At 37.7% G+C, this 14,250-nt stretch overlaps 1 protein-coding gene across 1 annotated transcript in view; it reads right to left on the reverse strand.

Annotated features, from left to right (window-relative positions):
* Positions 1 to 14,250, reverse strand: part of LOC100655207 (glycerophosphodiester phosphodiesterase domain-containing protein 4) — a 73,691-nt gene that overhangs the window by 8,161 nt on the left and 51,280 nt on the right. Inside the window, exons 10-11 of the mRNA XM_064289517.1 lie at positions 3,781 to 4,002; positions 2,714 to 2,868 (exon numbers count right to left, since the gene is read on the reverse strand). Of these exons, the coding sequence (XP_064145587.1) occupies positions 2,714 to 2,868; positions 3,781 to 4,002 (377 nt within the window). The remainder of the gene's footprint in view (positions 1 to 2,713; positions 2,869 to 3,780; positions 4,003 to 14,250) is intronic.

Below are 14,250 nucleotides of genomic sequence, written 5' to 3' on the forward strand. Positions count from 1 at the left end.
GTACTCATGGTATGTTCTTAAAACATATTTAGGCAATGATTGAGTATTAAAATGCCTTTCTAACACACAACGGGAAGCACGTGCTGTAACAACAACTGCAATCCTGAAACCCTAATCTTAGATTCTAGATGCCTCAGGAAATATTGCTGAAGAGAAGACACAAAAAGGAGATACCAAAAGAGAAGCTGAAAAATTTGCCAACAAGATGCAAACACGAGAGTATGTATTTAGGCCGGTTATGTGGAATAATATATTGCAGAGTTTTTATCAGATTAAGTCAAGCTCGCCATGATTCAAAAGTAAATTTGAAGACATGCTCAGATCTCTACCAGTCATTAATAGGTATTTACATAATTTAAGAGAAGATTTTGAAAAATTTGAGAACACAACAAAACAAGTACTACCAAATACTGATTTTCAAGCAATTCAGCATCACAGAAGCATTAGAAAGAGACAAGTAAATGACAGAAGTACTCCAGAAATACTGAGTGCCAGAGATCAATTTCACGTAAGCACACACTACACCGTCATTGACACATTTGAATCTGGCATGAAAAGAAGGGCAAAAGTATATGCAGTTCTTTCACATAAATTTTCCTTCTTAAAGAATGTGGACATATGTAATGAAGAATGCATAATGGCATCCAAGAAATTAGTGCAGGCTTTAAAAAAAATTTTTTTTTTTTATCCCAATGACTTAAATACGAAGCTTTATGGAGAAGTGTGACAATTTTGTTCTTAAATGAGACCTAAGTTTAGAGATTAGGTAAAGACAAATTTTACTCATGTAGGCATGTATGATTCCATAATAGAAGATAAAATACAGTGCATATTTACCAATGTTGAAATTGGATTATGCATATTCTTAAGCTTAATGATCACAAATTGCACAACACAAAACTCATTTTCATCCTTCAAGAGACTCAAAAACTCTCAGCATACAACAATGATTCAAGAAAGACTCAATTCGTTATCCTTATTATGCAGGGAAGTAGATATTTTTCAGCAGTTTAATTCTGATGAAATCGTTGAAGAATTTGTAAGAGCAAAGAACAGAAAAAATGTTTTTAGTTATAACAGAGATGAAAGATCTATCTAAAAAAAAATCATTTGTTGTAATATGTTTTCTGATCATTAAATTTTCTTTTATGACATTTTTCATTTGTAATTATAGAATTTATTATGAAACAAGCATCAAAACTGAAGTATGAGGCCGTTTAAAACAAAATTGGTGAAAGTCAACTTTTCGTTGTGGGAGGTCAACAGAATTTTACATTGATTGTTGAAACAACTAAGTTCACTGACTCATTTTCTTTGTTATAGAATTTCTTTTCATAGAAAATGTGGTATATAGTGTCATGGATTGAACTGTGTCCCTCCAAAATATCTGTTAACTTGGCTAGGTCATGATTCTCTTGTATGATTATGTGATTGCCTGCCATTTTATCATCCGATGTGATTTCCCTACGTGTTGTAAATCCCACCACTGTGATGTAACAAGATGGATTAGCAGCAGTTATATTGATGGGGTCTACAAGATTAGGTAGTGTCTTAAGCCAATCTCTTTGAGATATAAAAGAGAAGCGAGCAGAGAGACATGGGGACCTCATACCACCAAGAAAGGAGTGCCGGGAGCACAACACGTCCTTTGATCCTCAGGTTCCTGTTCGGAGATGCTCCCAGACCAGTGGAAGACTGATCCTCCAGAGGTGACAGAGAGAGAAGGCCTTCCCAAGGAGACAGCACTCTAAATTTGGATTTCTAGCCTACTGGACTGTGAGAGAATAAACTTCTCTTTCTTAAAGTCATCCACTTGTGGTATTTGTGTTACAGCAGCACTAGATGACTAAGACATGTAGAAAAAATATTAGTACCCTGTACCCAATAAAAAATTTATAATCTATTTCATCTCATTCCACTAAAATGGTATACACCACTTTTGCATTCAATCGCTAATATTATAGTCACATTTTAAAAGAAGTTACATCATAGATAGCTAAGACACACATATATATGTATACGTATATATATAACTCACATATCCCGTTTGAATGTGTGAGTGAGCAGAGTAGAAGACACCACAGAGTATTGGTCCTCAGGGCCCTCGCATGCCTTAATCTGGTCCTGTTTTTAATTCTGAAAATTTTTCTCCAACTGAGTATTCATGAAAGTGGTGGTTAATAATTTTAGATCCTTCTCATGCTTGGCTGCTTGAAACTTAAAACTTTTTTTTTTTTAAAGAATGATTTAGTAATATTTTTAATTATGCCTACTAGAAATCTGACTATCTGGATCATGAAGTTATATATGAGATACTGCAATTGATCTGGCAATGGCAGGAAGAAATAAAAAACTTTTTAAATTCTGACTTTTCCATGTCTAACTTAATAAAATCAGAAATGCAAAGTATGCAAAAGAGTGTGCCAAATGATGAGGGATTAGGACACACAAAAAAGAAGGGGTTTAAGACTATGTTCCAGGGACATAGTCCATACTTTATATATCATTTGTAGGTAGAGGGAGGGAAGAGAAGAGATGGAAAAAGGTTGAAAAAGTGGAAGAAGGGTCGGGTAGGAAGGAGGAAGTAGGTGATTCCAAGAAGACGACTGCACATAGCAATCCTGAGATGGAGAGGGGAAACTAAGTAGCTTAGTTGGAATGTGTATTTTCTGCAAGTAAGGCAACTCATGCTAAGAGTGGTACAATCACTTACCTCAAGCCGTTGTAGAACAACTCCTTGTAGTCAACATTTATTATTCTTATGTTTTCCTTTGAAAGTTGGTCAAGGGGGTATAACCGGCCCACTTGCTGAAAACCAGGAGCCATATACCTGACGTAGTCCCTGTCAAAATTTGGCAACCAAAAAATCTGTAAAGAAAAACAGTAAATCCTTCAGTGGATAATCATCTGTCTCGGTACAAACAGCTCCACGTAGAATAGAGGAAGCACCATTTTAGTACTGGTTAACAGTCTATGGGAAATATAGAGAGTGATTCTGGCCCTTGTGAAAAGGACCAGCCTGGCCTAATACAGACAGTCTGATGGGGCCTTCCCCAGAGTTATTTTGGAGCTGAGTTTTCTCAAGACCTCTCGTCCACCAGTTAACATCACAGACCAAGGGTCCACTATATACATAAAGTCTCACACTAGGCAAACTGTATGATGAGTGGGTAGATGAGGATGAAAGGCAGGAATCATAAACATATCCCCTGGATGATGCTGCTGAAAACAATCCTTGAGAGGAGTCATTTCCTGCCAACAGGGAATGCTATTATGATTCATCTGTGAAAACAGTTCCATTTGCAAAAAAAATTCATATTTATTTCACTCCTAATACTCTCCCATATGATTCTGTGAATTAGCTGCCCAAATGTAGAGAGTTGCTTCTGAGAAATATGATGAATGAGTCTCTGCTCAAATATGAAGCAGGTACCCTTTCTACATTATTCATCAAAGCCAATTTATCAAAGCCTTAATGTTACCCAAGCTCTTTCTAATAGATCTATGTTAGTGATGGTTCAGGTCACATCACATGGTCATTATAAACATTCCTCTTTGACAGGGTGCTGATATTTCATCTGGTTTGGAATAGCAAATGGCCTGCTTGCTATTTAACTGGGTCATCCTCAAATTGTTACCTGTAACTGTATTAGCAACCATCTGCAAAATTACTTAAGAATCCCATGGAGGAGCCACACAGCTGATCACGTCCAACTGCTATACTCCTGGGACATGCTATCCACCTCCCAATCTCTACTATAAACACTGAGATAGACGTACCAGATGTGGCTCAATTTTAGAGTCAAGGATCACGCTTACTACCAGTCGGACAAATGTATTTCTGTGAGGATGTTTTGGTGGAGGGGTTGTAAGATCAAATATCACGTATTTTTTTTCCTTCTGTGCGAGATCCAATAAATCACGTAATTTGGGGATTTTCTGATTTCTTGCTTTTTCATTATCAGCCTCTGATAGGGGTTCCATACGATAAAATGGTTTGTCCTAAAAATATACAAATACATCAGAAAATACATTGGCTCCCATCAAAAGCATTTCCTGGTTCTCTTGCTATGTAGTCCCAAACTCAGCCCTACCTCCATCTTCCTCCATTACCATTCAACCTACCAGGCCCTCTGAAACACTGGTTCTGAGATCAGAGTTGACAAGAAGAAAAGTAAAATGTAATCTTCATAGGTGATTCTGGTGTTTGCAATGGTTTCTTTTATATCTAAGAGCATGTTGTATTTGCACTAAGGGTCATTTATGTTCTAGTTCTGTCCTTTCTTTTCAGGCTTTTCTTCCATAACTCAAGGTAATATATCCCTTTTCAATTTCACTAGATTCCCACATATGTTCTCACTGTTCTAGTTTTGAGTAATGGAAAGACAATAGGCTTTGGCCTCATATTTAATTGGCTATAATCTCACCTCTACCACACACTTGTCTTCCTTGCTACATCTTCCTGTTAAAATCCTACCCCCAACATAGAAAGCCATGTTCAAATGCTACCTTCTTCACAAAGTCTTCCTTAAATATTCCTGAACTAAAAATGAATATCAATGGTGATAAACCTCTATAGTCTGTTTTTATGCCTGTTTAATTATATGCCTCATTCTGCTTTCTATAGTTATTCGTACATGTCTTAGATAGACCAAGGTTCAAATCCTGGCTAAACACACTTCTTACTGCGTAACATTGCTAAAATCATTTAAATTCTCAAAGTCTTAATTGCCCAAAGTATAAATTACAAGAGTGCAGGGGTAATCCATGTATTATTAGGATTATTTTGAAGATTACATATGATAAAATATTTACAGGGTCTAGGAGCATATCTGCTACACAGAAGGTATACAGATCACATTAGTTCCCTTATTTTGTACTGTTTCTACTGGAGTATAGCTCCCTCATGGCAGCAACTTCTTCTTATTTTCTATACAATGCACAATATCTTACACATAAACAAACAAAAAAAAACCCCACACCCATTGCCGTGGAGTCAATTCAGACTCATAGCCACTTTATTGGACAGAACAGAACTGCCAATAGGGCTTCCAAGGAGTGGCTGGTGGATTTGAACTGCCGACATTTTGGTTAGCAGCATAGCTCTTAACCATTGTGCCACCAGGGCTCCATCTTACACATAACCCAGTGCTCTTGAGTCACAGCAGGCCATAAATATATTTGCTGTATTAAATTCAATCGAGTGACATCAGCAAGACGGCAGACTAACCAACTCTACGCTCCCACATCAGCCTCCCCACAGAAACATCCAAAATAAGCAGAAACTATCAAGACCAACTTTGTCAGAACTCTGGGAAATAGTCAAAGGTTTACAACAGTCAAGTGAATGTTGAATCAAGAAAAATGCAACTTCATAATGGTAGGAGAGCTTTGTGCCATGGCTCTTTACTTGCTCGTGCTCCAATCCCTCCCTGGCTCAGCAGCTGGCTTGATGGAAGCAGCCTCTGTTCCTAGCGTGGGACTCTGGATCCTCGGTTTTAGAGTAAGAAGAGAAAACCTTATTAACAAGTTACTGAGTTTCTCTGTTCTAATCTGTCAGGTGGCTACCTAAATGACTGAAGCAAGGCACTTGTCTCTGGTTCACCTATCTCAGAACTCATGCAGAGTGGAAAATGTCAGGCATTGCTCAAACACTGTAAGGTGAACAATCAACCTGTAGCTGTCTGGTGCAAAAGAGTGTGATTAACATATACAGCAGACGGCCTAAGGACTAGAAAGCAAGGCTAAAGAAGTTTCTTAAAAAAAAATTAGGACATTCAAAAGCACCCATGGAAGAGGGGGTGGGGAATTTAGAAAGCTACATGAATGCCCAGGGCAAGACACATGCTCATAGAAGACCTGAGAAAACCGTAAACTTTCACACTGGGTTGATTGCTAAACTCAATGTAGGCCTTGCTAAGTATTGAAGGAATGTCCCAACACAGAGCCAGTCTGCAAAGACAGGAAGTGGTGATTTTATTCTGTTGTTGCTTTTGTTTTGGGGTTTCTTCTTCTTTTTTTTACTTCTGGAATTCAAAGAAATCTCTGTCAAAACACCAACTGAATATGAGCTAAAGAAACAGCCTTCAGTGACCACACACATTAGGGAACACACTTTTTGCAAAAATAGTTTGGACAGATCACTAAACCAATGGGTCATTACAGTCTGCAACACTAAGAAAAAGCAGAACATCATGAAGAAGTGAGATAATCTGATTTCTAGAGTTACTATGTTATAATATTCAAGTGTCCCATTTTCAACATAAAATCACACACATACAGAGAAACATGAAAGTTTAATTCATTCAAAAGAACAACAACAAAATGACAGAAACCATCTCCCAAGGAACCCCAGATACTGGACTTACTAGACAAGGACTTTAAAACACTGTCTTAAGTAAGTATGCTAAAAGAGCTAAATGAAAACATAAACAAAGAACTAAAGGAAATAAGGTAAGTGATGTAAGAACAAAATGAGAATATTTATAAAGAGGCAGAAATGACAAAAAAAAAAAAAAACAGAAATTCTGTAGCTCAGAAATATAATAACTGAAGTGAAAAATTCACTGGCATTCTTCAACAGCAGATTTGAATTGGCAAAAGAGAAAAGCAGCAAACTTGAAGATAAGAAATTTGAAATTACCAAGTCTTAGGAGAAAAAAAAAGAGTGAAGAAAAGTGAACAGAGAATAAGGGGCTTGTAGGACACTATCAAGGTGACTAACATATGCATCCTGGGAGTCTTGGAAGGTGAAGAGAAAGAGAAAAGGGCAGAAAGAATACCTGAAGAAATAATAGCCAGAAACGGGTCAAATTTGATGAAAGGCATGAAAGTTGAGGAGTCGGACTAAGTGGCAAGGGGAGGAACAGACAGTTCAGAAGCACCAAAGAAGTGCCAGTCTTGAGCTAGCAGGCACCCTGTGGGCTGGGTTGGCTGGCGCACATGGGCTGAGGTGGGCAGTGGCTCTCAGGAAGCATTTCACCACATCCAGAGAGACTGGGCAGAGGCATAAGCCTTGGAAGCCGGGGTAAGTGGCATTGGATCTGCAAAAGTTAAGTGCAAGCATCTAACCTACCGCATGGGATCAAAATAACCCCTCCCCCTCCCCAGCTCTGCTCCAATATCAGACTGGCAGTACTCAACAACTGCCACATTGAATAAGCCAGAAATAGGGGCTATTGCACCCAAACCAGTCTAGAGGCTTTAGAAAAAAAAAAAAAAAAAAAACCCACCAAGTCCCCTAAGCCAGGAACTCAGTCTCCAGCTTCAAAAAATCACTATGCCCCCCTACACCAGGAACTCAAGGAAGGCACTGTCCTTTTGCCTAGGCACTGGCATAAGGGGTCCATGGACTTTGAATGCCCTTCACTCCTGCCTAGACCTGTGTGGGCCAGTTCAACAGTGGAGGTCTTCACTACCATAAAGCAACTGGGTACACACCTGAAGCCTATTTTCAACTGCAGCATCCAAGGGGGAGCTGCAGATTTATGACATTTGACACTACCCTGCCTATTAAGTAGGGTCCTCACCTACCCACATCAGGGGCCTGAGGACTGCAGGTTCCATCCATTCCACCTAGCCACTCATGCCAGGGGTCCAAGTGGTACCTCCCAGTCCTTAACAGCCAACAGCATTGGGTGCCCAAAGTCTGGCTGCAAAACCTATGCACCTATGTGCTCTAGGGGAGAAGGACATACCTCCCACCTAGGCACTTGGACAGCCATGAGCCCCCTACCTTGCTCATCACATAGCCCCACAGAGGCAGATATCTGCGCCTGCTCCAATCACCCCTACATAACCCTGCCCGTTTAGGGCTGTAGGTAAGAGTCTGTACCACATACTCAGTGACCAACGACCTGGACATCCGAGCCAAATCTGCACAAGAAATGTAAACAGACTCCTGGGCTCACACACCTAGTAGTAGCTCAAACCACCTGGTGACACGATGTGAAAGCTTCAAAGATGCCAATAACCAAAGTAACTCATATGCCCACCCTATCTGGGCATATCAAAACAAAACAAAAAGCTATGAGATAGTAAGCAAAAATACAATAAATATAACTACTGATGGCTCAGAGATAACACTCAATATCAAATCTCATAACCAAGCAGGACAAGATGGCTCCAACAAGTGACCAAAACGAAGAATCAGAAAACCTTCCAGAGGAAGATGTCTTGGAATTACCAAAGTTGGAATTCAAAATATTAATATACAGAGCTCTTCAAGAGATCAGGAAGGAGGTCAGGCAAAACTCAGACCAAGCTAAGGAACACATAGACAAAGCAGTAGACGAATTCAGGAAAGCAACACAAGAACAGAATGACAAATTTAACAGGCAGCTAGAAACCACAGGCGGACAGCAACTAAAATCCAAAAGTTTAACAATAAAATTTCAGAACTGGACAACTCAATAGAAAGTCATAAAAGCATAACTGAGGCAATGGAAATCAGAATCAGTGAAACTGAAGATAGAGCCCTTGATACCAATTTATTTAAGGAAAAAATCAGATAAAAGAATTTTTTTTAAATGAAGAAATTCTGAGACCTATGTGGGACATTATCAAGAGGAAAAACCTACTAGCTATTGGAGTACCAGAATGATGGGGGGTGGGGTGGGGGGAACAGAAAATACAAAGAGAATTGTTGAAGTTTTGCTGGCAGAAAAATTTCCTGATATCGTGAAAGACAAGAAGATATCTATCCAAGAACCTCATTGAACCCCACAAAGGGTAGATCCCAAAAGAGTCGCCAAGACATATCATAATCAAACTTGCCAAAACCAGAGATAGAGAAAATTAACAGCGGTTAGGGATAAATGAAAAGTCACCTACAAAGCAGAATCAATAAGACTAAGCTCTAACTGCTCAGCAGAAACCAGGCAGGCAAGAAGGCATGGAATGGCATATATAAAGCCTTGAAAGAAAAAAACTGTTAGCCAAGAATTATATATCCAGAAAACTGTCTCTCAAATATGATGGTGAAATTAGGGCATTTCCAGATGAACAGAAATTGATGGAATTTGTAAAAACCAAATCAAAATTACAAGAAATATTAAAGGGAGTCCTTTGGCTAGAGAACCAGTATCAGACAACAACCCAAGACTAGAACACAGGATGGAATAACCACATATCAGCCTATGGGGAAGTCACAAAAATAAGTCAAAGCTAAAAGACTGAAAATAGGGCAACAGAGACATGAATATGTAAACGACGACAAAATCAAAACAAAAAAGAGGGACTAAATAATGTAGTCAAAGAACTTTCATATGGAGAGGAAGTTAAGGCGATATCAAGAAATAAAAAATTGGTTTAAGCTTATAAAGATACAGGTAAATTTTAAGGTAACCACAAAGGAAGCTAACAAACCTACCCATCAAAATAAAAAAGAAAAACATAAAGACTCAACAAACACACACAAAAAAAATAATAATGAAAAAGATGAAAAGAAAATACATAAAGAAATATGACTCAGCACAGAAAATTAAGTGGAACAAACAAACCGTCAACACCATATACGCAAAAAAAAATACATCAAAATGACAGCACTGAACTCATACCTATCAATAGATACGCTGAACATAAATGGACTAAATGCACCAATAAAGAGACAGAGAGTGGCGAAATGGATAAAAAAGAAAAAAATCCATCTATATGCCACCTAAAAGAGATTCAAAGACACAAACCTTAGATTTAGATCCAAAGACACAAACAAACTAAAACTCAAAGGATGGGAAAAAATATATCAAACAAACAACAACCAGAAAAGAGTAGGAGTGGCAATATTAATCTCTGACAAAACAGACTTTAAAGCAAAATCCACTACACATGACAAGAAAGGATACTATGTAATGATTAAAGGGTCAGTACACCCGGAGGACATAACCATAATAAATATATACGCACAAATGACAGGGCTCCAAAATACATAAAACAAACTCTAACAGCATTGAAAAGAGAAATAGCTTCACAATGACAGTAGGAGACTTCAACACACCACTTTCAGTGAAGGACAGAACATTTAGAAAGAAACTCAACAAAGATACAGAAGATCTAAATGCTATAGTCAATCAACTTGAGTTTATAGACATACACAGAACACTCTATACAACAGCAGCCAAGTATGCATTCTTTTCTAATGCACGTGGAACATTCTCCAGATTAGACCACATGTTAGGCCACAAACCATGATTTAAGAGAATCTAAAACATTGAAATATTACATGGCATCTTTTCTGACCATAAAGCCATAAAAGTAGAAAACAACAACAGAAACATCAAGGAAACAAAAATTCAAATACATGGAAACTGAACAATACCCTGCTCAAAAACTGCTGGGTTATAGAAGAGATCAAGGATGGAGTAAAGAAATTTATAGAATCAAATGGGAATAAAAACACATCTTACCAAAACCTTTGAGACAGAGCAAAAGCAATGCTCAGAGGTCAATTTATAGCAATAAATTGCACACATCCAAAAAGAAGAAAAGGCCATAATCAACATATTAATCCTACATCTTGAACAAATAGAAAGAGAGCAGCAAAAGAAGCCCTCAGGCACCAGAAGAAAGGAAATAATAAAGATAAGGGTAGAAATAAATGAAATAGAAAACAACTGAAAGAGTCGACAAGACCAAAAGTTGGTCCTTTGAATAGACCAACAAAATCCACAAACCACTGGCCAAACTGACAAAAGAAAAACAGGAGAGGAAGCAAACAACTTGAATAAGAAATAAGATGGGGATATCACAACTGACTCAACTGAAATTAAAAGGATCATAACACAATACTATGAAAAACTGTACAAATTTGAAAACCTAGAGGAAATGAACAAATTTCTAGAAACATACTATCTACCTAAACTAACAAACTGAGGTAGAAAAGCTAAATAAATTCATTACAAAAGAAGAGACTGAAGAGGTAATTTGAAAAAACTCCCATCAACACCAACAACAAAAAAAGCCCCGGCCCAGAGGGCTTCTCTGGAGAATTTACCAAACTTACAGAGAACAGTTAACACCACCACTACGAAAGGTATTTCAGAGCATGAAAAAGGAAGAAATACTCCTGAACTCATTCTATGAAGCTGGTGTAACCCTGATACCAAAGCCAGGTAAAGACACCACAAAAAAAGAAAATTACAGCCCAATATCCCTCGTGAACATAGATGCAAAAATCCTCACCAAAAATCTAGCCAATAGAATTCAACAGCATATGAAAAAAAAAAAATAATAATTCATCATGACCAAGTGGGATTCATACAAGGTATGCAGGAATGGTTCAACATTAGAAAAACAATCAATGTAATCCACCACATAAGTAAAACAAAACATAAGAACCACATGATCTTATCAACTGATGCTGAAAAGGCATTTAACAAAGTTCAACACCCATTCATGATAAAAACGCTCAGCAAATTAGGAATAGAAGGGAAATTCTTCTACATAATAAAGGGCATTTATACAAAGCCAAAGTCAACATCATTCTAAAGGGAGACAGACTGAAAGCATTCCCCTTGAGAACAGAAACCAGACAAGGGTGCCCTTTTTCACCACTCTTATTCAACCATGGTGTCGGAGGTCCTAGCCAGAGCAATAATAAGGCAAGAAAAGAAATAAAGGCATCCATATTGGTTAGGGAGAAGTAAAAGTGTCCCTATTTTCAGATGATATGACCCAAAGAATCCATAAGTAAACTACTGGCACTAATACAAGATTTCAGCAAATTACCAGGATAAAGATAAACATACAAAAATCAGTTGGATTCCTCTAAACCAACAAAGAGAACTTTGAAAAGGAAATTAGCAAATCAATACCACTTACAGTAGCCCCCAAGAAGATAAAGTACTTAGGAATAAACCTAACCAGAGACATAAAAGACCTATATAAAGAAAACTACGAAACACTTCTACAAGAAACCAAGAGAGACCTACATTAAGTAGAAAAAACACCATGCTCATGGATAGGAAGGCTTAACACTGTGAAGATGTCAATTCCACCCAAATAAAATGCAACCCTTACCCAAATTCCAACAGCATTTTTTTAACAAGATGGAGAAACAAATTACCAACTTCATATGGAAGGGAAGAGGCCCCAGATAAGTAAAGCAGTACTGAAAAACAACAAAGTGGGAGGCTTCACACTACCAGACTTTAGAACCTATTATACCGCCACAGTAGTCAAAACAGCCTGGTACTGATACAACAACAGATATATAGACCATGGAACAGAATTGAGAACCCAGGCCTAATTCCATTCACCTATGAGCAGCTGATACTTGATAAAGGTCCAAAGTCCATTAAACAGGGAAAAGATAGTCTCTTTAACAAATGGTGCTGGCATAACCTGATATCAATCTTTTAAAAAAAAAAAAAAAGAAACAAGGACCCATACCTCCCACCATACACAAAAACAAACCAAAATGGAACAAAGACCTAAATATAAAACGAAAAACTATAATGATCATGGAAGAAAAAACAGGGACACTGCTAGCAGCCCTAATACATGGCAGAAATAGTATACAAACCATAACTAAAACGCACACAGACCAGGAGATAAGCTAGATAACTGTGAGCTACTAAATATCAAACATTCACGCTCATCAGAAGACTTGAAAGAGTAAAAAGAGAATCTACAGACTGGGAAAAAAAAATTGGCTACAACATATCCAATAAGGGTCTAATCTCTAAAATCTACTGCAAGACCTCAACATCAAAAAGACAGATAGTAATACAATTAAAAAATGGGCAAAGGTTATAAACAGACACTTCACTAAAGAAGACATTCAGGTGGCTAACAGATACATGAGGAAATGCTCATGATCATTAGCCATTACAATGAGATACCATCTCGCCCCAACAAGGCTGGCACAAATCCAAAAAACACAAAATAATAAATGTTGGAGAGACTGGAACACTTATTCACTGCTGGTGGGAATGTATAATGGTACAACCACCTTGGAAAACAATATAGCACTTCCATAAAAAGCTAGAAATAGATTAACACTGTACAATCCAGCAATCCCACTCCTAGGAATATATCCTAGAGAAATAAAACCTGTCACACAAATAGGCACATGCACGTGTTCATTATAGCACTGTTCACAATAGCAAAAAGATGTAAACAACTTAGGTGCCCATCAACAGAAGAACGGATAAACAAATTATGGTACATCATTCCTTCATACATAGAATGGAATACTATGCAAAGATAAAGAACAATGATGAATCCACGAAATATCTCACATGGATGAATCTGGAAAGCATTTATGTGGAGTGAAATTAGTCAGTCACAAAAGGACAAATACTGTATGAAACCGCTATTATGAGAACTCAAGAAAAAGTTTAAACAGAAAAAAGCATTCTTTGATGGTTAAGAGGGTAGGGAGGGAGGAGAAGGGGAATTCACTAACTAGGTAGTAGACAAGGATCAACTTCAGTGAAGGGTGGACAACACACAATACAGGAGAAGTTAGCACAACTGGACCAAAGTAGAAGTTAAGAAGTTTCCTGGACACACCTCTGCTCCCCCCAGCCCCAATAAAGCTTTTGGTTGGATTGGGATTGCATTGTATTTGTACATTGCTTTCAGGAGAGCTGACATTTTCATGATGTTGAGTCTACCTATCTCTGAACATGGTTTTTCCATTTATGTTAGGTCTCTTTTGATTTTCCGCAGTAGTGTTTTGTAGTTTTCTTTGTATAGGTCTTTCAAGTTCCTGGTTAGATTTATTCCTAAGTGTCTTGGTTTTTTTTACGGGTATTACAAATGGTGTTGCTTTCCTGATTTCCTTTTTGTAGTTCTCTTTACTGGTATATAGGAATCCAACTGATTTTTGTATGTTTACCTTGTATCCTGCTTCTCTGCTGATTCCATCTTTGATTTCTTCTATTATCCAATGGTTTTTAAGCTAGGCATTACTCAATTTCCATGTATTTGATTTTTTTCCTTGCTCTTCCTGTTATTAATTTCTATTTTTGTGGTGTTGTGACCAGAGAAGATGCTTTGTATTATTTCAGTGTTTTGGGATTTTGTTGTGGCCTAAGATGTGACCTATTCTGGAGAATGTTCCATGTGCGTCGGAAGAGAATGTATACTTTGCTACTATTGAGTGGAGTGTTCTGTATGTCTATAAGGTCAAGTTGGTTGATTATGGACTTTAGATCTTCTGTGTCTTTGTTGAGTCTCTTTCCAAATGTTCTGCTCTTTACAGAAAGTGGTGTGTTGAAGTCTCTCACTATTATTGTGGAAATGTAA

The sequence above is a fragment of the Loxodonta africana genome, chromosome 7 (assembly GCF_030014295.1).
Source record: "Loxodonta africana isolate mLoxAfr1 chromosome 7, mLoxAfr1.hap2, whole genome shotgun sequence".
Lineage (NCBI taxonomy): Eukaryota > Metazoa > Chordata > Mammalia > Proboscidea > Elephantidae > Loxodonta > Loxodonta africana.